At 44.3% G+C, this 27,900-nt stretch overlaps 1 protein-coding gene across 2 annotated transcripts in view; it reads right to left on the bottom strand.

Annotated features, from left to right (window-relative positions):
- bif (protein phosphatase 1-binding protein bifocal) overlaps nucleotides 1–27,900 on the bottom strand; it is a 75,282-nt gene that overhangs the window by 26,216 nt on the left and 21,166 nt on the right. For both annotated transcript variants that reach the window (XM_033465845.2, XM_033465844.2), the window contains exon 2: nucleotides 15,368–15,541. In XM_033465845.2, coding sequence (XP_033321736.2) covers nucleotides 15,368–15,541 — 174 coding nt within the window. The remainder of the gene's footprint in view (nucleotides 1–15,367; nucleotides 15,542–27,900) is intronic.

Below are 27,900 nucleotides of genomic sequence, written 5' to 3'. Positions count from 1 at the left end.
CAGCGAACCAAAGGTTTCATAAAACAACGATTCGAGCGCGCGCGCGCGCGCAACACAACATCCTGCTGATAAATCAACTGTTACAAGTGCGGTAGAACTCTTTTAAACAAGCGAGGGCTGCGCCTGTTTCTTGCACAACCTTGTGCGAACTACATATTTGCAATGTTTCTGGCCAGTCGTTGCACAGCAAAGTGCGCCATAATCGTAACAATAACGCGAGAAGAGAGAAAAAAAGGCGACTCACTCTGCCTGGCGTCGCAACAAAGTATAGTACTTTTTCCCTAATTCGCGGTCGGATTGCGCACGAAAATGGACGATTTGGGAAGAGGAGATACGATTATTCGAGCCTTGCAGCTCGTTGACAATCGATAATCGTAACAAAAGAGCCACAAGGCTCGAACAATAGTGTCTCCTCTTCCAAAATTGTCCACTTTTCTGGACAACCCGAGCGTCAATTGGAGAGACATTACTGTGTAGTACTTTTTCCCTAATTCGCAGTCAGATTGCGCACAAAAATGGACGATTTGGGAAGAGGAGATACGATTATTCGTGTCTTGCAGCTCGTTTTTATGGTTGTTGACAATCAATAATCGTAACAAAAGAGGCACAAGGCTCGAACAATCGTGTCTCCTCTTCCAAAATTGTCCACTTTTCTGGACAACCCGAGAGTCAATTGAAGAGACAATACTGTGTAGTCCTTTTTCCCCAATTCGCGGTAAGATTGCGCATAAAAATGGACGATTTAGGAAGAAAAGACATGATTATTCGAGTTTTACAGCTCGTTTTTATGGTTGCTGACAATCGATAATCGTAACAAAAGAGCCACAAGGCTCGAACAATCGTATCTCCTCGTCCAAAATTTTTCTGGACAACACGAGCGTCAATTGGAGAGACATTACTGTGTAGTACTTTTTCCCTAATTCGCGGTCAGATTGCGCGCGAAAATGGACAATCTGAGAACGGAAGATACGATTATTCGAGCCTTGCGATTCGTTTTTATAGCACAAGGCTCGAATAATCGTATCTCCTGTTCCCAGATTGTCCATTTTCACGCGCAATCTGGCCGCGATTTAGGCAGAGATTGCCGTATTATCAATATCGCCGAGCAATCGATCTACCGTTTCTAGAGACAGCGTAGCCTGGTTGCTCGATCGTGAACAGGTCAACCGTATTGAATCGCGATCCCCAGTGGAAGATCGATGCCGCAATCGAAGATCGAGCGCGATCGGTGTCTCCCGCTGTAAAAGTCCGAAGACCGCAGCCTTGAGCCGGCGAACCGGGCTGCCGATTGTCCGCATTATCAGATGTTACGCGTAATATCTCTCCCGTAATGTCTTTACACCGGCTCGCCTCTCATTAGCTTTCACGGAACGCTATTATTAGAGAACCGGGCACGACGGCGCGAGAGCGGATTTGCCAGCTCTTGCGGAAACCCGGACTGCAAGAGCACGCAGCCGGTCGTCGTCTTCAACCCCTCTGGCCTAACCGCGGTTATGGGGGACGATTTTCCACGCAGCGGGCTGCCGATCTTCGAAATATGTAAATCGAGTTCAGACCGGTAGACGAAACACGATTGTCCTTCCATAAACAGCATCAACGGCATGCGCTTTCTTCGACTCTACTTTCGGAGAACGAATGTCTTTGTTGATCGCAGGAGAATCCTGCTGAGGGGTTCACAGTGAACGCTATACATTGAATGATGTTTTCAACTTCTCTTCAGAGAATGAAACTCGACTTCAGAGAAAGAGTATTATGGATTATACCGAATATTATTGCCAAATATGCGGCACAGTTATTATTGAATACAATAGTTTCGCACAAAATCAAATTCAAAATCGATTCAATGTTAAATAAAAATATATGAGAACATGCAAATATACGTGCTATACATTTAATTTATTGTATTCATATTTTATAGTTGAATATCTATCTGTGCGAATTTGTAAGAAAGTTATAAAGAAGTGGTGTCGTCCATTCTATTTTTATTGTTGCATTGCAATTATTTTTATTGTTGTATCGTAATTTTATTATTATATTTCGTTACCAAAATCGCTGTTTTCGGAGCAGGAATTGATTTGTTTAACCCGCGGATTTTATGTATTTTTAGCAAAAACGAGTAGGTGAAACAGAAACCGTAAAGACTGAAAGAATTGAAGCACTCCGTTATTTTACAATTAAATGAAGAAATGAATACATAACTTCTGTTTCTAACTACAGTCAAGCCCTTGATGTACCATTTTCTTCGCAGTTACTGCGATTAGAAATTAACCGACTGCAACAATTTCTTAGAAGGGAGAGAAAATCGATGCTTATCGTGCGCCTAAATTTACTCGAATACTGAAATATTAGAGATTAAATAAAGAGATTAGAATTTGATTCCAATTTTAAAGGACAGAATAACATCTACACTCAACAAGTTGCTATTACATTATTTCACGGACTCGTGTCGAACTCGTCGAAGCACGGCGAAGGGTTAACGTTCGAAACATTTTATTTCACTCTAAGATCCGCGGTCTATTAACAAGGATCGCCGAGCGGAATCTGCACGTGTAATCCGTTAGTTTGCGAGGTCCCTAATCGCCGATAGTTGTCGCGGTCCCGTTGCGGACCGATTGGCCAATAAAGCTCGCGTGTCTCGCGGCGCGCGCCTCGGAAAATGGCAGAACAAAGAAAAGGCTCGTGCGAAATTCACTGACCCTGTTCTAGCTGGAACATTTCAGCGCCGGAGAAGATTTCTCTCCTGAAATCGAAGAGGAACAATAACGCGCCAACCCGCCCGCGGGAACCGCGTCGTCGCGCGACTCGCGTAACAAGCGTGAAACTCGGATCCGTCCGATCGAAAATCCTCGCCGAGAGAGTACTGTTACTCGCTGACAAGGCCGTGGCAGCTTCATCCGGACGGTTCCGATGGACTTTTAACGACCCTGATAGCGGCCTGTTAGGGCCGTATCGGCAGCGATAACGTCTCATCGACGCGCGGATTTATTCTCCAATAAAGAAACCGAGAGATGGAAATGATAAACGCCTTGCGACGCTAGATGAACTTTCCGTGGAACAAGCATGTTCAAAAATTGTTCTACAGTCCTAGTTCTACTGTCCGAAATTTATAGTATTTCCGGGAAACGAAGCGTTCCTAAAGGTCTTCGAAGGGTTCCTCAGGTCATTTGAAGCAACTTTTTCCTTAGCGAAAATGCAGTCCGCGGCTTCGTTCGCGAGTTATTAACGAAAAACAGCGGCCAATGAGAGAACGCGTACGGCTGACGCCCCGCCCTCGCGACCACTGCCGCTGCGTCAGACGGCCGGCGCAACGCGACATTAACCGAAAAGGCGGAGCGCTGGCCACGCTCGCCTCTCATTGGTCGCTGTTTTTCGTCAATAACTCGCAAACGAAGCCGCGGATCGCATTTTCGCTAAGGAAAAAGTTACTTGAAATGACCTCGGGAATCACCTCCTTCCGGCTGTTAACATAATTATGGGAACGTATAATTGACTATGCCATTAGCAATAGACTGAAGCTACAGATTTCTTAAGCGATCTCGGCGATAAAGTGACGTTGTTCTCGCGTCGAGAGTTCGAAAGTTCGCGATGGTGCTTCGGTGCGGCGACGAGCCGGAAAATGTCCGTTCGATCTCCATCGATCTCTCTCGCTCGTTCATCGGAGAACGGGCCGCGGGAAAACCGCGGACACCTTCGGCCGAGCAGGTGGTTAAGTAACCGTAGCGCGGAGTAATTTGTCGGATTTTTCCGGCGAGATGCAAACGGGGTTGAGCAACGCGGTCCCGGGTCCCGAGTTCCAGGCACGCGTTCCGAAGCGCGCTTGTAATTTTTCACCGTTAGAATTCCTCCGGTCTGTTCAATAAAATTAAAATATAGCGTAGAGGCGACCGAACGAACGGCCGGCCGATCGAGGCCGAGAGCCGTTTCCAAGCGCTCGTGCACGCGCGGAAACGCGCACTTTCGCGCGCGCCGGAGATAAACTTTACGCGATACTTACTTTTATGGCGGCACGGCTGCCAAGCTCGGACACGTTTGCTTTCGGTCATACCAGAGACGGTTTAGGGTAAAGCCAGCCGCTCCGTGCGCTGCGAAACTCTGTTCTCAAGGTGTCTCGCAACGAGACGACGAGCGTACCTCCTCGTCGGTTTTGGCCCGCGCGAGCGAGCGTTTCGCGAGCGGAACTGTGTCGCGAGCGAGCGAGCAAACAGCGAACGACCGGCTGTTTGCTTCGGCTTTGTAATTGCCTTTGTACCACGCTTTCCATAGGCGTTGAATACGCTTTCCGAGGAAACAGACATCCGAGGCACACACGTTCCAGCCAGTCGTTAACATTCTCTGGCCGACGGTGTGGAAAATTCGCTGCCGGGGCCAATGGCTTTCGATCTGCAACGTCGTTCTCGAACGCTTCGAAATCTCTCGGGACGCGTTTACGTTGGATAAACCGTGAGGAGGGCATCGGTGAGAGCGAACCGAGCAAGCGGATTCTTTTATTTTATATGGAGACGTTCGCGACGGAATGTTGGAAATAACGATGCCTCGTGTCTCCGATGTCATTCATCTTCGGGAACACTTAACGCGTTCGTGATCGCTGTAATTTTCGTTTCCATTGTGATGCAAAATGGCACGAATGCAATAGCATAGCAGTTTATAAGTCACGTTATCGTGAATTCAATTCTGTGTGGCGTTTATTTATTTTTTCCTTTTTTGGAATTATTATGCGATTTAATGCAATGACTGAACAACGATTCGTCCGAGTATTCTTATTTTACTTTGCCCTTTCATTGTGCGTTTAATGTAATTCTCATTAGCTGGCTACTCGGACGAGATGCGACTAAACAAAATACGGACCATAGCAATTACTTCAAGGATAAATCGCCTGTCCATTTTTGCAGCTCATTAAAACGTTAACTGTCCGCGAACGTGTTTAGCGTCCGCAGCGGTCGCTTTTGAAAATTGTATACCGGCCATAAATGAATTCATTCGAATTTTTATGTGTGCATCAATTTTCTTGTTCCCCGAAGATCAAGATTAATCGTCTCGTTTAACTTAATAGCGGCGACGTTGGAATTTAGATGGAACGTTTGTAAGAAACGATCGGAACGGGCCCGAACGCTGTCATTCGATGGTTAAACGGTGGCGAAATACAGTAAATTCCCCTAATTTTCCCTCAACTTGTAAACAAGGATGGACAATTTATTGGACAATTTAATAGACGATTATTCGAGTCTCGCGGCTCGTTATTTTATAGTTATCGATTGTCAATAATTATAGAAACGATTTGCAAGGCTCGAATAATCGTGTCTCCACTTTCCAAATTGTCCATTTTTGTTTACCGAAGCTGAAGGAAAATTAGGGAGAAATTAGTATGCTGTTCGTGAACCAATATAAAAAGAACCAATATATAGACGAACCACTATATTGGTTCGTCTCGAATTAATGCGTTATAATAACGCATATCTAAAAAGCGATCGCACCAAGAAATCGAAGCTCGACAGTTCCCAGTATCGAAAGAACAATTTCAATCCACGAGACATTCGACGCGGCGATGAGATTCCGATCGGACCAGGCACGAGCGGAGTTAATAAAATTAGGAAAATTAGGGAGAAATTAGTGCACTGTCCGTGTACCGTCGCACACCGACGCAAAAAAGTCTTCGACCAAATTCGAGACGAACCAACTGCATATCCAAAAAGCGATCGCACCAAGAAATCGAACCTCGACGGTTCCCAGTATCGAAGGAACAATTTCAATTCGCGAGACATTCGACGCGGCGATGAGATTCCGATCGGACTAGGCACGCTCGGAGTTAATAAAATTAGGGAGAAATTAGTGCGCTGTCCGTGTACCGTCGCACACCGACGCAAAAAATTCTTCGACCAAATTCGAAGCAAACCAACTGCATATCCAAAAATCGATCGCGCCAAGAAATCGAACCTCGACGATTCCCAGCGCCGGGAACAATTTCAATTCGCGAGACACTCGACGCGGCGATGAGATTCCGATCGGACCAGACACGAGCGGAGTTAATAAAATTAGGAAAATTAGGGAGAAATTAGTGCGCTGTCCGAGTACCGTCGCATACCGACGCAAAAAATTCTTCGACCAAACTCGAAACGAAGCAACTGCATATCCAAAAATCGATCGCGCCAAGAAATCGAAGCTCGACAATTGGGAACAATTTCAATTCGCGAGACATTCGACGCGGCGATGAGATTCCGATCGGACCAGGCGCGAGCGGAGTTAATAAACTTGTTCCGAAGGAAAAAGTTTATCGGCTCCCGGCGCCCGTGTTTTCCAAGGATTTTCCAGTCGGGGAATTCGATTCGACGATAACTCGGCCCGAGAAATTCCACGTGGTGGAACGGGTGTTCTGGAGGCTCGGCGAGCGTTTTCTATCGATCGGACACGGTCGACGAGCAACGCCGCGGCGTAAATCCCGAACGAAATAACGACGGACCGGCGAACAATCGATCCGAGAGATATCGGTTTTCTCGAGGCTGGTCTCTCCGGAAGATCGATCGCCGGACAATAACCGGCGCGACACGCTCGCCCCCGCTTCCGCGACGAGGCATTCCTCGCGAGCGACGTTTTCTCCAGGGTAGGGGGGAGAGGGGGGATATCGGGCGGGGGAACTTTCGAATATGCAAATTCCATCGTTTTACCGGTTTCGATTCTTCATACACTCTCGTTGCGTAACGTTATTAAAGGTTAGGGTTTGCCGGGCTAATTGCCCGCTGAAAATTCAAACAAACAATGCGCCCGCGGAATTGCACAATCGTCGAGGGGACGATTGTCGTCCCGATCGTCGCGTTGCGCAATCGATGCGACTACCCCTTCGGAGGAACGTCGGTACGTCGTAACCGTTTGCGCAATTTTCTTTGGAACATCGCATCGTGATTGGATAATCACGGTCGCAATTATGATCCCGTGCTTCGGGATCTTCGAATCTTCGGACGATCGACGATGCGACGGAATGCTCGACATTCGTGCTCGCGAGAACAAGATCGTAAAGGGTTTAATTCCCTGTCCCGCGATCATTGAATCGTTTCCATTAATTGTGTTTACCAATGCATGATTTCTATCACCTGTTACGTGTCGAATCACGCCGGACCAATTATGGACATTTCTGTTGTATCAATCAAGTCGTGCGTTTATAGCAACGCGGAAAGATTGCTCGTCCCATCGATTATTCGTCACGAGCAACTATTATTCTCTGTTGTGAATTTTTATTTGTAGTCCTTCTTCTCTCGTGTTATTTTTTTTTCTTTAAGAAAGGGTTACTCTCGTAAATAAATTTATCATTAATATCGGAACGTGAAAGTTACATGAGTCAGATTATTATATAATTATTAGTCCACGAGAAAAATAAAACGTAATATAATATGTAACTATAAAAATTTATAGTTTATTTATTTATTATTTTTATTTTATTTATTATGTATATTTATTTTATTTTATTTATTATGTATATTTATATTATTTTATTTATTATGAATATTCATATTATTTTATTTTATTTACTATGTATATTTATTTTATTTTATTTATTTATTATTTCTATTTTATTTATTACGTATACTTATTTTATTTTATTTACTTTTTATTTTATTTTCATATTATTTTATTTTAGTATTTGTCTCATACTTATCAAATAACATAAAATTGTCGATAAAATTGTAGTACCCTCGTTGTCCCAACTTAATACATCTGCAGATTGAGACATTGAGAATCGACAAAGCAGAATCCACGCGATCGTTCGTTAAAGATAAAAAGAGTAAACAGCGCGATGCAACGTCACGATACAGCGTCATTCCTTTCGAGAGACGCACGGCGTGTCGTTTCAAAAGCGCCTCTCGGCCAATATCTCTACCCCGAGAGCATCGAAATACGTGTTCCAGGTCACCGTGCCGCGAAGCGTCGCCGCCGGCGAACTGTTAAAAATAAAACGACTCGCGCGGATCCAATCGCTAATTTAATCGTAAAGCGTTTGCGCCGGTAAAAGCGGCCGAAGTCTCTCGGTGTTTACGCTCCGCTCGACAGGGAAAATCGGAGCGTTATCTCGGGGCATGTATAGGAGACGCTGAAGAGAGGCGGCCGCGAGAGATGAGAAGCTTCGCGACGCGTTATCGAGGCGAGCAATTATCGCGGGTTTATCGTTTATCGAAGCTTTCCATTATGCGGCACTTTTTCTCGACCTTCTTCCTTTTTTCTCGTTCTTTCTTTCTTTTTCGTGGGAGCTTCGACGTCCAATGACGCAGTGTCTCGTTATCTAATCTAATCGGATGCATGGCACCCGGTCGAACGAGATCGCGCGACGGGTGCTCGTTCGAGTCGAAAAAGCGAGCGACGACGACGTGACGGCGCTGCCAAGGGCCCTCGTTCCTCGTGGGAATGCACTTTCCCTCGTGAAAGAGATTGTAAAATATTCAAGGGCGAGCAAGCGCGCGGCGGACACCGTGCTAGCCTCCGGACCGTTTTTCTCCCTTCGGCTCTCGGGCCGAAGTAGTCCTTTCACATGGAATTTTCGGTGGGCTTTTTGCTCGGCCGGCCTCCAAAGAACCGTCCCGCGATGCCATTATCCCCGGCACATGGCACCGCCGGGCGTTACGTATCGTCACGCGATTAAGCCGGATTAACGCGTACACCCCCTCGTACATCGACTAGAAGTCGTCGACTAGTTTCTGTATCGTTTGAAAAGAAATTCAAGTCACTCGGTTGAGGTTTGAAAAAAGTTGTTACGTTCTAGTTAAGAAGTTATCAAGTTTTCATAGTTACAAAAAAACTTCTACTATAGTGGGCCACTGTAGTAGAAGCCAGTCATGGAACCACCTCCTATCGTACTCCAAAAATCAACATCACGGTGTACAGTGGCTCGCGAAAGTGTTCGTACACCTTTTAAAACGCGATAAGTTTTTTCAAATCAAGTGACTTAAGCGCTAAGTGACTTGAATTCAAGTTTTAAATGATAGCGAAATGCTTTTTTTAAATTTTGCTATTACTTGGAATGACGAAGAAAGATGAAAAGTTCTCGCTTTTCTAACTTTTTTATTGGGCCTACAAGGGAAAGTAATAGCAAAATTTTAAAAAAAGGCATTTTAGCATCTAATAGAGGCGTTAGAAACATCGACTAGATGTCATCGTCTAGTTTCTGTATCATTTAAAAAAAAATTCATGTTATTCGGTTGAGGTTTGAAAAAAGTTATTACGTTCTAGTTAAGAAGTTATCAAGTTTTCATAGTTACAAAAAAACTTCTACTATAGTGGGCCACTGTAGTAGAAGCTAGTCATGGAACCACCTTCTATCGTACTCCAAAAATCAGCATCACGGTGTACAGTGGCCCGCGAAAGTGTTCGAACACCTTTTAAAACGCGATAAGTTTTTTCAAATTAAGTGACTTGAGCACTAAGTGTGTGACTTGAATTTAAGTTTTAAATGATAGCGGACGATGAGCGAAATGCTTTTTTTAAATTTTGCTATTACTTGGAATGACGAAGAAAGATGAAAAGCTCTCGCTTTTCTAACTTTTTTATTGGGCCTACAAGGGAAAGTAATAGCAAAATTTAAAAAAAGGCATTTTAGCATCTAATAGAGGCGTTAGAAACATCTACTAGACGTCGTCGTCTAGTTCCCCTATCATTAAAAAAAAAATTCATGTTATTCGGTTGAGTTTGGAAAAAGTTATTACGTTCTAGTTAAGAAGTTATCAAGTTTTCATAGTTACAAAAAAACTTCTACTATAGTGGGCCACTGTAGTAGAAGTCAGTCATGGAACCACCTTCTATCGTACTCCAAAAATCAGAATCACGGTGTACAGTGGCCCGTGAAAGTGTTCGTACACCTTTTAAAACGCGATAAGTTTTTTCAAATTAAGTGACTTGAGCACTAAGTGTGACTTGAATTTAAGTTTTAAATGATAACGGACGATGAGCGAAATGCTTTTTTTAAATTTTGCTATTACTTGGAATGACGAAGAAAGATGAAAAGTTCTCGCTTTTCTAACTTTTTTATTGGGCTCACAAGGGAAAGTAATAGCAAAATTTTTAAAAAAGGCATTTTAGCATCTAATAGAGGCGTTAGAAACATCGACTAGAAGTCATCGTCTAGTTTCTGTATCATTTGAAAAGAAATCCAAGTCATTCGGTTGAGTTTTAAAAAAGTTATTACGTTCTAGTTAAGAAGTTATCAAGTTTTCATAGTTATAAGAAAACTTCTACTACAGTGGCCGACAAAAGTGGCCCACTATAGTAGAAGCCAGCCATGGAACCACTTTCTTTCGTACTCCAAAAATCAACGGATAAGGAGATCCACGGTTTCAGTCGGACATTATCATTTAAAAAAATTCAAGGAACTAATTGCTACCACTCTTAACCATGGAGTGATATCAAAGATCTTCACGGTTTGCACCCCCCTTTTTTCTCTCTCTCTCTCCCTCTCTCTCTCTCTCTCTCTCGACGGAGAGTGCCAGGGACTTAAAGTGATCGACTTTGTTGAACCTTCTGGATCCTACGCAATCGCGGCAAGAACGATATCGAATAAAATACAAAAAACGAGCGAGGGATCTCGCCGAGGAATGCGAGAGATCGTCGATACACAATTATCCGGATTCGTTAACGCTAGTGTTCGACCGACAATAAACTGCGTCGTTTTATCGCCTTTAAAGTGGGTCAACCGTTTTCGCGATTCGGCCATCGCGATTATGGTCCATCGGGGTCCACAATGAATTCACGTTTTCACGAGTCCGAAGGATCGTTACCGATCTCGGTTTTCTGTCCACGGTCGTTGTGCACGGTTAGCATTGTACATGCTTCGCTTGTAAATTTCAACGCTTCGGTCCCGTTTTCGATGTCGGCCCCTGCCCTTTGGAGCCTCGCGATACAGTTAAAAGTTAAATTCGACAGTTCAATTCTCCCTAATTGACGGTCAGATTGTGCAGAAAAATGCAGAATTCGAGAAGAGCAGATATGATTATTCAACGTTGCGGCTTGTTTTTGTAGTTGTTGACAATAGGTAACTATAACAAACGAGTCGCGAAGCTCGAATAATCGTATCTCCTCTCTTCCCAAATTGTCCATTTTTATGTAAAAGCAGAGGGTCGATTAGGGAGATTTTACTGTAATTGGAAAGTACAGTAATGTCTCTCTAATTGACGCTCAAATTATCCAGAAAAATGGACACATTGGGGAGAGGAGATACGATTATTCGAGCCTTGCAATTCGTTTTTATAGTTATCAATTGTCAACAATTATAAAAAAACGAGCTACAAGCCTCGAATAATCGTATCTCCACTTCGCAAATTGTCCGTTTTTGTGGATAATCCGAGCGTCAATTAGAGAGACATTAACTGTAGATAGAAAGTACAGTAATGTCTCCCTTACTGACGCTCAGATTGTGCACAAAAATGAACAATTTGGGACAAACTATCATCTTAACTATAAAAACAAACCGCAAAGCTCGAATAAACGTATCTCCTCTTCCCAAATTCTCGATTTTCGTGCGCAATCTAAGCGTCAATAAGGGAGACATTATCGTATTCTGCCATCGATATTCTGTCCAGCTACTTAAATTCTCTCGCCGAATATCCGCGGAGAGATGGCAACAGGATGATCGCTCTCGTCCAGCAAGCGCAAGTGAACAGCGGCGCCAAGTGAATTCGCTGATCGAAACAGAAGGCGATTATTATTACGGTAATCGCGCGAGATCTCATTAGGAATGGTAAAAGCCGCGATCACAATACAATAGACGGCAGGAACTTTTAGTTTCTTCTCCCCGCCGGCAAGCGGGAACGGATCATCGAAACGTTTTCAAGCCCGCCGCCGACGCACGCCGCTCGTGTTAACATAACTCGAAAGCGGATTAAACGATCTCCTTTCGAGCCGCAGACAAAACGCTCCAAATAATTAATGTGGTATAACAGTGCGCAAAGCGCGTCATTAATTTTCACGGCCGAACCTCTCCGGTGAACGTCGTCGTATTTAAAGGGAAAATTGCCGTTCGGGGATCGATTTGCGGTAATCGAGCGTGTGTCTCCGTCGATTTCGCAAATATTGGGTTGGCAACTAAGTAATTGCCGATTTCAGTTATAGATGTCTCTCACTCCCATTTTTACGATATCCGTAAATGTTATATTATAAAATTATTATTATTATTATTATTATTATGTTATTTTTTATTATCCGTGAATGTTAGCAACTGGACAAATTGAATGCAGCGGTCAAGGAAAAGCGACCACAATGCTATAGTTAGCTTGCTGACTTTTTTAACACCCAAAAAATATAGTTCAAATGTTATTTCAGTTTTCTAAAATGGCACCAAAGTGGTACCACCGGCATACAACAGATAGTTTTTGCATGGCACCAGCGTGGTGCCACCGGACGGCATAGTGTTAATATTGAAACCAATAAAAGGATTAGCTTCAGTCTCAACGAGAAGGTTTTGATAATATATTGGGTTGGCAATTAAGTAATTGCCGATTTCAGTTATAGATGTCTCTCACTCCCATTTTCATGATATCCGTAAATGTTATATTATAAAATTATTATTATTATTATGTTATTTTTATTATCCGTGAATGTTAGCAACTGGACAAATTGAATGCAGCGGTCAAGAAAAAGCGACCAGAATTGGTCGATCGTAAAGGTGTCATTTTCCAGCAGGACAATGCTAGGCCGCACACGTCTTTGTCCACTCGGCAAAAATTCATGGATATTGGTTGGGAATTGATGTTACACCCACCACATAGCCCTGATCTCGCGCCATCGGATTACCACTTATTTCGATCCCTGGACAACTCCCTTCGTGGTAAAACTTTTAATGACGATGACGCTGTAAAATCTCAAAACTCAGTTTTTGGCCGAAAAGGATCAGACTTTCTACGAGCGTGGAATTTTCAAGTTGTCAGAGAGATGGCAAAAGGTCATCGAACAAAATGGAAAACACATTACAGATTAAACTTCGTTCCAAGTAAAAAAAATTTTTATTTCATTGAACAAAGCGGCAGTTACTTAGTTGCCAATCCAATAGATGCCTCGGATAGCTCTTTCGGCAAGCTTCTGTTCCGTTCCGAACTCCAGAATTTTTACCACGGCGAAACAAAGTCATCCAACAGCCCGGACGAAATTGAAACGTGACTGGTCCCTGATCTTTTCTGTCGCAGTCAGCGAGATCAACGCCGTTTTCCATCGATTCCGAATTTTATGATCGTTCCAAGGGAAGCTGATCTTTTATTCGCAGGAAACTGGAACGATTGAAAGTGATTTGCTTTCTACCAGGCTCGCTAGGACGAATATAGTACAGCAAAACTTTCAAATGCTTTTAACGGTTTTGCTGTTTTGTATTCGTTCCGTTCATTTCTGCCACGAATGCTTCGAATCCGCTATTAAACTTAGAAAATAATTTTTAATTGAGAAACGAAAGGAAACAGCTGGCGGAAATCGCGTTGTTGGAAGAAGAAGAAGAAAATCAAATTGGACGAAGCGCTTTGCGGCAGTTCCATGGTCCCGGCGGTCCTATGGTAAAATTCATTTCTGCCATGAATGCTTCGAATCTGCTATTAAACTTGGAAAATAATTTTTAATTGAAAAACGAAAGGAAGAAGAAAAACGTTGGAAGAAGAGGAAGAAGAAAATCAAATTGGACGAAGCGAATTCCTGCGGTTCCATGGACCGCCGCGTCTCTGGAAGTTCGACTGCCTCGTTAAGACGTCATCGTCGTTAACGTGACGCCAAAGGGCCGGGAGCTTTTTTCCCGTCTAGGACGGGATTCGTCGCGAAATGCGGAACACGTGCGCCGGCCGACTAAACAAATTCCACGGTCGATGCGACAAGTGTCGCTGATCGTCCTCGTTAACGGGGATCCGGAGAGTTTCTCACGGAGCCGACGCGATGGGATTCGCGCGGATTCATGCGGATTCCCGTGACGACAGAACGGCGACGGCCTATCACCGATTCGCGAAGTAAAAGTTGCCGGCAAGCACGAAACCGGCTACAATTTTGCGAGCCGCTCGTCGGAGGAGTTAATCTACCGTGGCTCATGGGAACGCGGCAAAACGACCGCCGATTCCGTGCCGATCTCTCTCTCTCTCTCTCTTTCTCTCTCACTCAGTCTTTCTCTTTCTCTCGCTCGAGAGAAAAACATTTCCTGCTCCGGCACGAATTTTCACCGGGTCCACTTTCCCCCGCAAAAACAGAACCATGCTGATTGGCCTCGAGAGAGAAGCATGGAACTCTCATCCGCCACCTCTGCAGAGCAGCAATGGATTATTTTGCGATTACTTTTACGATTCACGGTAATCATAATCGTCGATCGATCGATCGATCGTTGCTAGAATCCCTCAGATCGTTACTAGAATTCATCTTTTGTCACCGCTCGCTATCGGGTCCGCTCGACGGAACATTTCTAATCAGTTAATTAGCAATCGAAATCGTTTTTCAAGCAAACATATGATACGCTTGAATTTCTTCCCGTTTTAAATAAATTATAGCAACGTTAGGAATGTCTGCGACAGTTTCCTGCTTCAGTTTCTCCGTGAACACGTTCTACGGAACTCGTCCAACGAATTCGATAACTCCGAGGCAATTTATTCGAGGAATCTGAGACCGGAAAGTTAACACTGATTATATATACACAGGGTGTCCCAAAAATGTCTCGCAATCCGAAAGTAGGGGATTCCTGAGGTCACTCGAAGCAATTTTTTCCTTAGCGAAAATGCGATCCGCGGCTTCGTTTACGAGTTATTAACGAAAAACAGTGACCAATCAGAGGCGAGATCATTCGGCGCGAGACGGCCGAGCCAATGAGCGGAACTGGGCTCCGTGCACTCGTTGGCTGGGCCGCCGCGCGCCAGCCGAGCTCGCCTCTTATTGGTCAGTGTTTTTCGTTGATAACTCGTGAACGAAGCCTCGGAAAAAATTTTCGCAAAGGAAAAAGTTGCTTCAAATGACCTCGGGAACCTCCCAGACATTTTCGGGACACTCTGTATGTATAAAGCGATTGATTTCTTTGTCTTTCGATGATCTGCCAGGCCCAACAGCGACCTCTCAAATATGTAACGATACAATGTCTAACTCCGATCAAAAAATTACGTCACCCGTAACGATCGACGCGTTCCTACGACATCCCGTAGTTTTCGACGGAAACTTTCATATAATCGTAAAAAATTCCAAACGCATTTGGAACAGGAAAAGCGGGGCTGTAAAATGTTAGAGAAGAGGCGCGCGAGCGACAACAACCGATCGACGAGATTGAATTGCACGAGGGAGCGCGAAGAGCGGCCCAATAAATCTGAAACGCGGACGAAAGTCTGAGACCCGGCGGCGACTGTCTCGGCGATCAACAGGTGCGACGATGGATAGAAGAGATCGCAGGTGTTACCTTGTGATTCCGCGGCGTCCTCGACAGATTGCTGCGGCCGTTGATGAGCACGTTGTCGTTGAAGAACGAGACGTCGCACGGCGAGGGCGGACCGCCGGCTAGCTCCCATTCGGCGTCATCGGTCGTCGACGCGTCCAACGTGGCGTCCAGCACTATGATGCCTCCGTCGCCGACCTGCGGGCCAAACAGAAAAGAAAACTTGAACGCTCGGAATCGGAACGGTTATGCGTGGAATCCGGCGAGATGACTTTCGAGTCTCGTCTCGACCGAGTTCCAAGAAAACGCGTCTCTCTCTCTCTCTTTCTCTTTCTCTCTCGTCGATCCTCGACTCGAAAAATTCATCTCGACACGTCCACCGGAATTATCTTTGCCACGGTGATGAATTTTTGCTAATGGATCGAAGCGCGAGCCTCGCGTACTCGATATTTTTGTTGTGTCGAGGAGATTGCTTTCGTTCGTAGTCGATAATGAGCACGGTGAATGGATTTATTAGCTCGGGGAATTTATTTGCACTCGCGTTCGTTGACGCGAAGCCCAATCGGCGTCGTTTCTACCTCTTAAGAAGATTTCAAGCCAGTTTGCATGCCTATTCGCGCGTGAAACGCGGTCCCCGCGTATCGTCATTCCAGGCCGTAGTCGAGCATACTTTATCCGAAGAACTTGCTCGAGTTGCTGTACGGCTCGTGCTAAGCGATTTTGGCACTAAACCTACCGAGCTGTAAAATTAACTCGCGTCCGTTTTGCTTTATAAAAATGAGAAGACCGAATCTATATTACGCTCATCATCATTTTTATTACGGTATAAGCTTGAACAATGGGATTTACTTAATTGTCTCTTAAAGAAGAGTCTTCGTAATTTCGATTCAAGAAGAAAAAATGTAAGACCGGTCATTTTGAGACGATACGCGTCATGTTAAAATACTATTTACGCTCATCATCATTTTTATTATAATATAAGCTTGAACAATGGGATTTACTTAATTGCCTCTTAGAAAAGAGTCTTCGTAATTTCGATTCAAGAAGAAAAAATGTAAGACCGGTCATTTTGACACGATACGCGTCATGTTAAAATACTATTTACGCTCATCATCATTTTTATTATAATATAAGCTTGAACAATGGGATTTACTTAATTATCCTTTAGAAAAAGAGCCTTCGTAATTTCGATTCAAGAAGAAAAAATGTAAAACCGGTCATCTTTACACCGTACACGTCGCGTTAAAATACCGACGCAAGCATCGGGAATAAATCCGATGACCCTCTCTAATTATGCTAACTGCGTTGTTGTTACGTGCCGATGAAAAATCGAGAGGAAATTACTCCGCGTTATCGCTTTCGATGTTATCTTACAAAACGCTCAACATCGAAGAAAATATGACATCGATTGCAAAAATACGCTGCCAATCGAAAGATTGCTGTCCTTCCTGTACAAAACACAATAGTGATAATTGATCTTCTGTATTCTCCATTGATTGCGGAACACAGGAATTAAGTAACAACTTATTTTTACTCTCGATAAATCGCTGCTGCTTCTCGTAAGTGGATAAAATCCGCGATCTAGATACGAGACCGCCGAGTCGATCGCGAAAGATCTCGCGTTGATCCGCGAAAGGTAACGCGCCGAAATTTCGGCAGGTGTGTTACAGATGAATTATTTGGACGACAACTTTTGGCCGACGCTGTACCCGCGACACCGTGTTCGCGGACTTCGGTAACACGTGTCTCGCCCGAAAATTATTATCGGAGGCTTTCAGATAAAAAGGAACGCGAACGGCGGGAGCATCGCGCGCGCGCGCGAGCGCGATACGGAGCCTAAGTGCACGGGACATTTAATGGCGCCCGCATCGTGACACGCGTCCCCCGACACTGCACCGACGGACCCGCTCGTATCCGTCGGCTTTCATTATTTCGTGAATGGACATCCTGTCGATTTGGAAACGGGGCCTTCAATGAAAAGCAGCAGGGTCGCGTCTCCGACACGCACCTCCTTTCTGTCCTTCGACTTTGTCTCGCGTTTCCTGACCAAGTCGTTCGGACCTTCGATTGGCCAAGACGCGGCCATACCTCCGCAAATATTGCAGGTTGCAACTTGCAGGGAAGTCTTGCGACTGTTTGCGACGTCCATATGTTGTCCGATTCGGTACGCATGAGTATAATTTAAGTTAACTTTCACCGGTGCAGAAAATTATACAGTAATGTCTCCCCAATTGTCGCCCAAATTGTGCACTAAATTAGACAATTTGGGAAGAGGAGCCTTGCGAATTCGAGCCTCGCGACTCGATTTTATAGTTACCGATTTTTAACAATTATAAAAACGAGCTGCAAGGCTCGGAATAATCGTATCTCATCTTCCCAAATTGTCCGTCTTTGTGGACAATCTGAGCGTCAATTACGGAGACATTACTGTATGACCATTCAATTTTATAATAAAAGTTCGATTTTCCTTGCTTCCGTTATCTAGAGGGTTATTTAAACATAAAATATCGCCGACGCAGTTATTTAAAATTAGACGAACATTCGCACTTTTTATTTTAGAGTCCATCGTGAGTCCAAGTGTACTAATGATTTTCGTGAGAGTCGTCGTACCAGGATGAAAATGTGAAAAATCATTTGGCTTTTGTTTTTAACGCTGGATTTACGGAACCCGTCAAAATGACGGCTCACTGATTCTTTAATTTACGATTATTCATATCGTAAAGATAAGAATCGAGATAAACTCGATTTATGAGTTATTTATTCAATGTATAGGTTCTACTTGCGGCAAGTGTTACAATAACGCTGGTTAAACATCAGAATAAATGTCTTATTGTTACTTTTGCAAATTAATATAAAATAGCTGTTTCTTGTGGTTCGTAAATCTAGTATTAAATAACGTGTGCGGGTTGATTGTTCTTCGATTGTGTCATAGGACAATGTCTCTCTAACTGATGCTCAGAAAAAATGGACAATTTGGGAAGGGGAGATACGATTATTCGAGCCTTGCGGTTCGTTTTTATAGTTATCGACTGTCAACAATTATAAAAACAATGTGCAGGCGCTCGGACAATCGTATCTCCACTTCCCAAATTGTTCATTTTAGTGGACAATCTGAGCGTCAGTTAAGGAGACATTACTGTACAGTAAAATTCTCGCCAATTGGCGCTCAGCTTGGAAATAAAAATGGACAATTTGAGGAGAGGAGATACGATCATCGAGCCCACTTTTCCAAAATTGTGCTTTTCTAATTCCAAGCCGAGCGTCAATTAGGGAGAACCTGCTGTACAGTAATGTCTCCCTAACTGACGCTCAGATTGTGCACAAAAATTGAGAATTTGGGAAGAGGAGATACGATTATTTGAGCCCTGCGGTTCATTCTTATAATTATTGACAAATCGAACCGCAAAGCTCGAATAATCATATCTCCTCTTCCCAAATTGTCCATTTTTATTTTCAAGCCGAGCGCCAATTAGAGAAAACCTACTGTACTGTAATGTCTCTCTAACTGACGCTCAGATCGTGCACAAAAATGGAGAATTTGGGAAGAAGAGATACGATTATTTGAGCCCTGCAGAGCTCGTTCTTATAATTATTGACAAATCGAACCGCAAGGCTCGAATAATCGTATCTCCTCTTCCGAAATTCTCCATTTTTATTTCCAAGCCGAACGCCAATTTGGGAGAACCTGCTGTATTTCTCTATAACACGGAATTGCTGACAACTGTTTATTGCATCGAAGCGACGAAATGCGCTGAAACGCGATCGAAGAAGGCACGAAATCACAAGTTCGTCGATTTTCCGTGAAATCTACGATTTCCTCTAGATCGTAATCCGTCTCGATCCGCACGCATTTAAGGCACGACGCGTTCGTAAATTATTTATGACTGCAGGTGCTCGCTATGTCGTGAACACCGACGCTGCTCTCCTTGGAATACGAAATGCGGCTGTTTCGCTGGCTCGACGTGGAAAATGAAAATGGACGGAACATCATCCGAGGATCTCTTGTGTAACCGTTTCCTCGCAGCACGGTTTGATAGACCCGAGTAGAATCGGTCGATTTGCGGGTTCACAGAACCGAGACCTCGGTTTCGGTCGATTCCCATCCCTCGGAGCAATTTCTCCGCTCCGAGAGAGGATCCCGCCGGCGTTTGGATCCATCCATCGAATCCATCGCTCGAAATCGTGCCGGTGCCTTGCGCGCGCGGCGGCGGCACGTCGCTCGATTTCCGGTCCAGTTCCGGCGTCGCTGGATTTTCGAAAGTAATTTTTCGACATGGCGGACGATTTCCTTCCGTCGTTGCCCCCCGGTCGCACTCCCGGCGAGAGAGAGAGAGAGAGAGAGAGAGAGAGAGAGAGAGAATTCGGGTTGAACGGCAATCCGTGGAAAAAATGCGGTCACGGATCATAACGCGAAGAAGCCGCATTACGGACGAGCAGAGATCGGGGCCGTGTAACGCAATATCGTCGGATTTGAATGCAACGTGCCTCGGACGCACCGGGACGAGAAGATATCGATCGCGGGACCGTGCGGATTTATCGATCGCCGGATGGGAAGACAAGCCGATTCGCGCTTGTTCCGAAAATGCCGCGCAATCGGGTCGCCGTTTCGCTCGACGTTCGACGCGAAAACGCCGGCGAAGCTTTCGATAGAAGCTCTTGCGATCGTTCCTCGATACGGAAGTCCTGGGAAACAAATTTCCCGTAGGACGAAGCACGACGGAACTCCATTTATGCGATGAAAATGATCGAAATACGAAGAAAGTTTTGCTTCTTCGCTCTTTTATCAGGAAATTCGAACAACGCATTTTGTGGATCTTTTTATCGAAATCGGTTCATTCGTGATAGCGAGCACATACTTAGAACGCTACAGTGTATCTGCAGTGTGTCCTAAAAGTGTCTCGTAATACGGAAATGGCGAATTCCTCAGATCATTCGAAGCAACTTCTTCCTTTACAAAAATGTTCTCCGAGGCACCGTTAACGAGTTATCAACGAAAAACAGTGACCAATGAGAATCGAGTACGGCTGACGCGAGGCGGCCCAGCCAACCAGCGCGCGAAGCCCAGTTCCGGTCATTGGCTCGGTCGCCTCGCGCCAGCCGAGCTCGCATCTCATTGGTCACTGTTTTTAGTTAATAACTCGTGAACGGTGCCTCGGAGAGAATTTTTGTAAAGGAAGAAGTTGCTTCAAACGACCCGAGGAACCCGCTACTTTCGGATTGCGAGACATTTTTGGGACACACTGTATAACGAAAATCCGATCAGCAATGAACCAACAGAATCGCAGCATCGGCGTAGAACGAAGTATAAAATAGTAGGCAAAATATGCAACGCCGTAAAGAGTGAAACGCGCGAAAATGATTCAAGGAGTTTCCGGAAAGAATGACGCGACAAGGAGTTGGTCGTCGGGGAAGCCGTCTGCCAGAAAAGAAGAACAATTTCCTGTCGGCGATCGAGGTTCTATCCGGGATTGTGAACGTGAAACGACACCGAATGCGAACGGGTAACGCCGTTTATCCGGGAGCACGGGCGACCAAGATTTATGGGTGGCGCCGTGAGAAGAAAGTAATTCAATATTTCCGCTTTTCCCGGTGGCGGGCTCGTATCTCTTTGTTACGCCTTGCGTATTATGCAAGCGATTCCGCGAGATAACACGGCCGTGAGAAAAAATCGCTCGCCCATCGTTTACCGTGCAATCTCGCGTAAACGCAGGACTCTTCGGCCGGATTAACTCGGACAACTTCGAGTCAGCTGTGCGAATCAACCGCGACCGACTGAACAGCGCAAACTGTTACGCACGGTTCTGTTAATTCCTTTGTCAGCAGTCGGCAACGGCTTATCCAGGATTGTTTTATTATTGTGCAACGACGCTGAACGCGAACAATTACAAATCCATATGCGTTCGCTCCGATCCGACGTCGACCATCGGCGGATCGTTGCGCTTTTTCGGTACATTTTTTTCCCGTTCTTTCGTTCTCTTGTTCCGAATTGTTTCGTTCCTGCGCGAATAATTGCTAGACTGCGGATCATCGGGCAATATAAAAACTTTCGATGGCAATCGCGAGAAGCAGAATACAAATTAACGTGGCTTCGATTTTTCGTATAGCTGTAATAAGTCGAAGATAGTGTAACATTATACGAAAAATTCTTTCAACGTTCTCACGATCTTCTATTTCGTGTGTTTACTTTTCTGATAAGTGTAATAAATAAACCCGCGATCTAATAATTACAAATGCACTGGTTCCGATTCAACGTCGCTCGCGCACTCGTCATTGTGCATTTTCTGTAAATGGCTTCGTTCTCTCATCCTCGATTGTTTCATCATCGTGCAGCGACGCGCGAATAATCGCAAACGCGTTCGTTCTAATTCGACTACGATTGTACAAATCGTTCGTACAAATTAATACCGAATCGACGCAGCGAGAATTATTCGCTCTGTGTGTTTTTTTTTTACAAATCGTTTCTTTCTCTTACCCTACATCGTTTCGTTCTTTCATGCAATTACTAGGCGTAAACGCTAACGAACGAATTCCTCGCGATTTAACTATAATTAGCGCGTCGTTGTATTATTAGCGCGCATAATATTGCGTTCCGCTGTGCAAAAGAGAGTCTCGTAAAGATTGTTCGTTCGAATACCGATTCAACAGCTCGCGATGGGGTCGTTTTCGCGGGAAAGGGCCTGACAGCGATCCGGCAGGGGGAAGGGGGGGAGACGTAGGACGGAAACTATGGCAATGAACCTAAGGACGAGGTCCCTGACTTCATGAGAAACTCCCAGGACGTTTCTTTCCATTATTCCGAGCGCAACAAGGTATCACTCCGAACTGGTTGGACCTTGAACCCTCCGAGAGTCCACGACGCCCAGTCGCCTAACGATCGCATGCGAATGCAGTCGCCGAGGATACACCTGCGTCGGCGAACCCGCGCCCGCATTCGTCCCCCCGTAATGGTAACCTGCGTCCGCTCGAAGGTGGCGCGAAATGCTAACAACAATATTTGCCCGTCGCCCGTGTTTGACAAAGGAATCCTGCAGCGGGGTCTGCGGAGAGCAGGGGAGTCCGGATTGCGTATGAAAAAATAGCTTGCGAAACGAAGATTCGCATAAAACGTAATAATAAAAGTAATAATTCCCGCGCTGAATTTTTATGGTTGCGAGGTGAGATAAGATTGGAAAGAAACGTGGTTGAGGATAGCAGCGGAAGCAAATCGAGGTAGAGGGGACCCGCGAGACAATAATAATTTATATGTATGTAATTCTCTTATACGCAGATGACAAGTGACATCGAGTCGGAATTAAATTTGAGAAGGGAACGGGGACGGAAGTGAGAGCGGATTGAAATAGGAGAGAACGAAATATCAAAAATTGATGATATCAATGATAATAACGAAAATTGATATACAATATAATATATAAATTAATATAATAACGAAAATTCACTAAACATTAAATTCAATTTAATGTTATTAAAATTTTATAAGGAACAAAAATTATCTTAGAAAGAGATAAATGCAAATAAATGGGGAAAAAAGAGAAAAATAGATAAATAAATAAATAAATTGTAAAAAAAAAAAATAAATGTATTGAAAGCCGACGAACGAAGAAACCGAAAACAAAGCCTGGAGAAAACGAGAATAAAGGTAGAATTGAACGAAGAGAATTAAAGTGAATTAAAAGGCATGAAATTTTTTATGAAAAACGAAACAACTTTCCGAACGACCCGATAATAACGAAAATTCACGTATTAAAATTTTATACGGAACAAAATTAACTCAGAAAGAAAGAAATGCAAATAAATGGGGAAAAAAGAGAAAAATAGATAAATAAATAAATAAATTATAAAAAAAAAGAAATAGAAGTATTCAAAGCCGACGAACGAAGAAACCGGAAACAAAGCCTGGAGAAAACGAGAATAAAGGTAGAATCGAACGAAGAGAATTAAAGTGAATTAAAAGGCAGACGGCCCGGCTGAATTTTCACGATCATCGTGAAATTGAGTCGCAAAAAGCGGCAGGCTCTCGCGGGCATTTCGCAGTTCTTCCCGACAGGTCCGGGAACGTTATCTGACAGCGTTTCCGTCACGAACGGAACAGTAAATCATGGCCGCGAAAACGTGATAGCCGTCCGCGCGGATGCGTGTCGTTCTTATCGATGTGTCGTCACTCGCAATGACACGTGCGACCGGATGCACGTTGCACGCTGCGAGCGAGTTCCCCTAATTTGCCGGGCGAGGGAATGAATCGGCGCGCTCGCGAACCACGCACGCACGCGTTTCGAACGAGATCGGAACAACAGCCGCGAGCTCTCGCGGGGTCTTCTTTGGTCGTTGCCGGAGATCTCGGCCGTAGCCGCGGTGCACAACGTTGCAACGATTTAAGACAATAATAGACAGCCTCGAAACCGATTTTATCTGCATTAGCTCCTCGGTGCGCGACTTTCTCCCCTCTGTTCCACTTTTCACGGTGTTTTCCCTCTCGTACCGTCGACGACGGCGCCGACGACGACGACGACTTAACAGTCGCTTGATATACTGATACAGGAATCGTCGCTGATACAGGAATTACAATAATGTCTCTCTAATTGACGCTCGGATTGTGCACAGAACTGGACAATTTGGGAAGAGGAGACACGATTATTCGAGCCTTGCAGTTCGTTTTTATAGTTACGAATTGTCTAACGACTATAAAAACGAGCTGCGAAACTCGAATAATCATATCTCCTATTTCCAAATTGTGCATAATCTGAGCGTCAGTTAGAGAGACATTACTGTACAGCAGGTTCTCCCTAATTGACGCTCGGCTTGGAAACAGAAAAGGACAATTTGGGAAGAGCCTTGCAGCTCGTTTTTATAATTGTTGTCAATTCTTAACTATGAAAACGAAGCGCAAGCCTCGCATAATCGTATCTCCTCTCTTCCCGAATCGTCCATTTTTGTGGACAATTTGAGCGTCAATTACGGAGACATTACTATAGTTGGATTAAACGCGCGACAGGATTGGAAACGTTGCCGGTTTCCTGGAGTTTCTACCGCCTCGATGTCGTGTTGTGCGTCGGATATTAACGAATGCGACAAAACGCGATACCACAATACGCTCCAGATGTTTAATTGACTGTCGAGAAGTGCTCCTTCTGTTCCTCGCGCAGAACCGTTTAAAGACTTCGCGCTTCCAACGATGAAAAAAAACTAATTTTCCTTTTCTGGTGAAACCGAGGTCGTTCGATGTATTATTATCATTATTATCATCTGATAATATACAAAAATGTCTATATTGCTTCTTTGAATTGTTAAGACAATGCAGCTTTGTTGTTTCGATTGGGCCTTTATCTCGCCTGTTTATGCTAGGACCGATAAGATCTGTGGACGCATGACGGCGTTGATTTCGACATGTCGCTCGATCTTTCGGTCGCATAGCAAGGACCCATGCTTTAATCGTTCTTCAAAATAAAGCCATGACTATAGTGAAAACAATTCCACAGTGGTTTACTTAATATTGGGTTGGCAACTAAGTAATTGCCGATTTCAGTTATAGATGTCTCTCACTCTCATTTTTATGATATCCGTAAATGTTATATTATAAAATTATTATTATTATTATTATTATGTTATTTTTTATTATCCGTGAATGTTAGCAACTGGACAAATTGAATGCAGTGGTCAAGGAAAAGCGACCAAAATTGGTCAATACTAACAGGTCTAATAAAAATATTAAAAATTACACAAGAATTGTACTTTCTACAAAAATTATACAAAGCATATGCATGATAGGATCAATAGTTCAGAATGCAGAACCATCATGGGCAACAGCTGCAAAGTGCTTACATTTAAATTCTGAAAGTGTACAGAAGAGTCCAGTAATCCACGCAATTTTCAGTAATTAAAATTCTATTCGCATAATTGAATTCACCACAGTTCTATGAAACTCTTGTGTGAACAAATAATAAAGTCTGACGCGGCAACTCAGAACGTTTTCAAGCTGAAATATTGGGTTGGCAACTAAGTAATTGCCGATTTCAGTTATAAATGTCTCTCACTCCCATTTTTATGATATCCGTAAATGTTATATTATAAAATTATTATTATTATTATGTTATTTTTTATTATCGTGAATGTTAGCAACTGGACAAATTGAATGCAGCGGTCAAGGAAAAGCGACCAGAATTGGTCGATCGTAAAGGTGTCATTTTCCAGCAGGACAATGCTAGGCCGCACACGTCTTTGTCCACTCGGCAAAAATTCATGGATATTGGTTGGGAATCGATGTTACACCCACCATATAGCCCTGATCTCGCGCCATCGGATTACCACTTATTTCGATCCCTGGACAACACACTTCGTGGTAAAACTTTTAACCCTTTCGCTACGGGCGGATTTTCCGCCGCGGTACTTCTGCTGAACGGCGCGCTGCGACATCACTGCACGCTACAAGACGTCGATCGTTGCGGGGGTACTGCAGCGGAGAAACCGCCCGTAGCAAAAGGGTTAATCCAAATAAAGTTAAACAAAATTGAAAGAAAAAATAAAGGCATATCTATTTATCCCTTGTTGAGAGAAAAATAAGGTGAATTATCTTTCTGCAGTAAGCACTGACTTTATTCGCGACAAACGATCGAACTTATGGAGGGCCACTATAGTGACCCGTAGTACCTCAGTCGCATTTTATGGAGGGCCACTTTAGTGGCCCGTAGTACCTCGGTGGCATCTTATGGAAGGCCGCTATAGTGGCCCGTAGTATCGAAAGGGTTAACGACGATGACGCTGTAAAATCTCACTTAACTCAGCTTTTGGCCGAAAAGGATGAGACTTTCTACGAGCGTGGAATTTTCAAGTTGTCAAAGAGATGGCAAAAGGTCATCGAACAAAATGGAAAATACATTACAGATTAAACTTCGTTCCAAGTAAAAGAAATTTTTTATTTCATTGAACAAATCGGCAATTACTTAGTTGCCGACCCAATAGTTCAATATCAAGTGCTGCCGAGAGCTGCGCCGAATTCCGCGCGAACGATCGTTGAAACGAAGCTCGAGGAAGGAGAAGTATTTGATCGCGACCGTGATTTCAGAGATATCAGCGAGAAACGGGGCTGCGAATAATGATGTTGGTCGAAGAAATTTCGACGCGGCTAATTTTTCGAAATTTATCGCCGTCCGGGGCGCCGTCTCGTCGGAACGACGAGTTTACCCTTTACCTCCCGCCACGAGTTCTCCGGGTTTAGCCGGCGTCAGCAGGCCGGCGTGAATCAGCGCGAAATTCTCGCGTTTCGCGGAACCAGCGAAAAATGGTAGCCGCTTTCGTCGCGAAAATTTTCGTGAGGCTAACAAGCGATGACTCCTCCCCCGTTTTGCTGCGTCAACCTTCTAAATTAGAGCCGGCGGGGCACGATGATTCACACGGTGTCAAGATCGATCCCGTCGCGGAGGTCGTTTCTTAAGCCGCGTGTTCCATTTATATCGATAACGTTCGCGGAACGGATTACAGAAACGATTGATCATTCCATCCGGGATTTACGAACACGGCATGTATGTATGTATGTATGTATTTCGACTCGAACGGCGACAAGGTTGCGAGCACGAAGAACCATGCTTTCGGTGACGAAACACCGGGGGCCCGTTGCGTAACCCGATGTTAACACGATCGATCCATGGGGGTACGTACGCGTACATTGCGCGGTGAAGAATCGTTCGAGCGACGCCGTATGCAAATGGGAAATTCGCGAACCGCGACCAGCTGTCCGTGTTGCCAATCGGGTTTCCTCCCCGGTCAAGGTCAAACGAGGTCACGCGTTCCGAATTTCACCGAAGGAGAGAGGATACGAGACCTCGTTTCCCAGCGCGAGAAGAGTCCTCCTCGTCGTCGTCGTCGTCGACGACAGTCGTATCTCGGAGACCTTGCCGCCGGCTTTATTTATTTATCCTTCCGCCGATTCAGACGGCCGGAAAAACCGCGAGCCGAGCAAATATGGCGGTCGTGACCCGTTCGAATCGATTCCGCGCCCTTCAAACTCGAGGCTCGACGAGTCCTTTACAGAAAGAAACGATCGGATCTCGTCTGAGTTAAGTCTGCTTAAGTTACTCCGATCACGATCGAAGCCTGCCAAGGCAATTTAGATATCTGCCAAGAAAACCGTAGCTATTGATCTCGGGTAATAATAATTTCCCAGAGGCGATTGACAGGCTAATTAATTACCGGCAGAATCGTCGAGATAAGGACAGAATAGAGTACAGTCGTCGACAGATACGTGTGTGGGCACCTTTCGAAACGGAATAACTTCTTAACCCTTTGCAGTCGAAGCTATTCGAATTCGAAATCCAAAACATGATTTCTGATCTATGGTGTTTCTATTTTATATAATTTATTGCGATTTATGCGTATGAAATTGAGCCTATTGGCAAGTACGATGCAATTTTAATAGCTTTTTTTTAAATATAAATGAGTCAAGTATAATGCAATTTTAATATATATATATATATATATATATATATATATATATATATATATATTTCTTTCTTTCAAATATATATATAGCTTTCTTTTAAATATAAACGAGTCAAGTGCAATGCAAT

This window comes from Megalopta genalis, chromosome 1 (genome assembly GCF_051020955.1).
Source record: "Megalopta genalis isolate 19385.01 chromosome 1, iyMegGena1_principal, whole genome shotgun sequence".
NCBI classification, from domain to species: domain Eukaryota; kingdom Metazoa; phylum Arthropoda; class Insecta; order Hymenoptera; family Halictidae; genus Megalopta; species Megalopta genalis.
The sequence above is the reverse complement of the archived record's forward strand: the minus strand, read 5'-3'. Positions and strand labels throughout refer to the sequence as shown.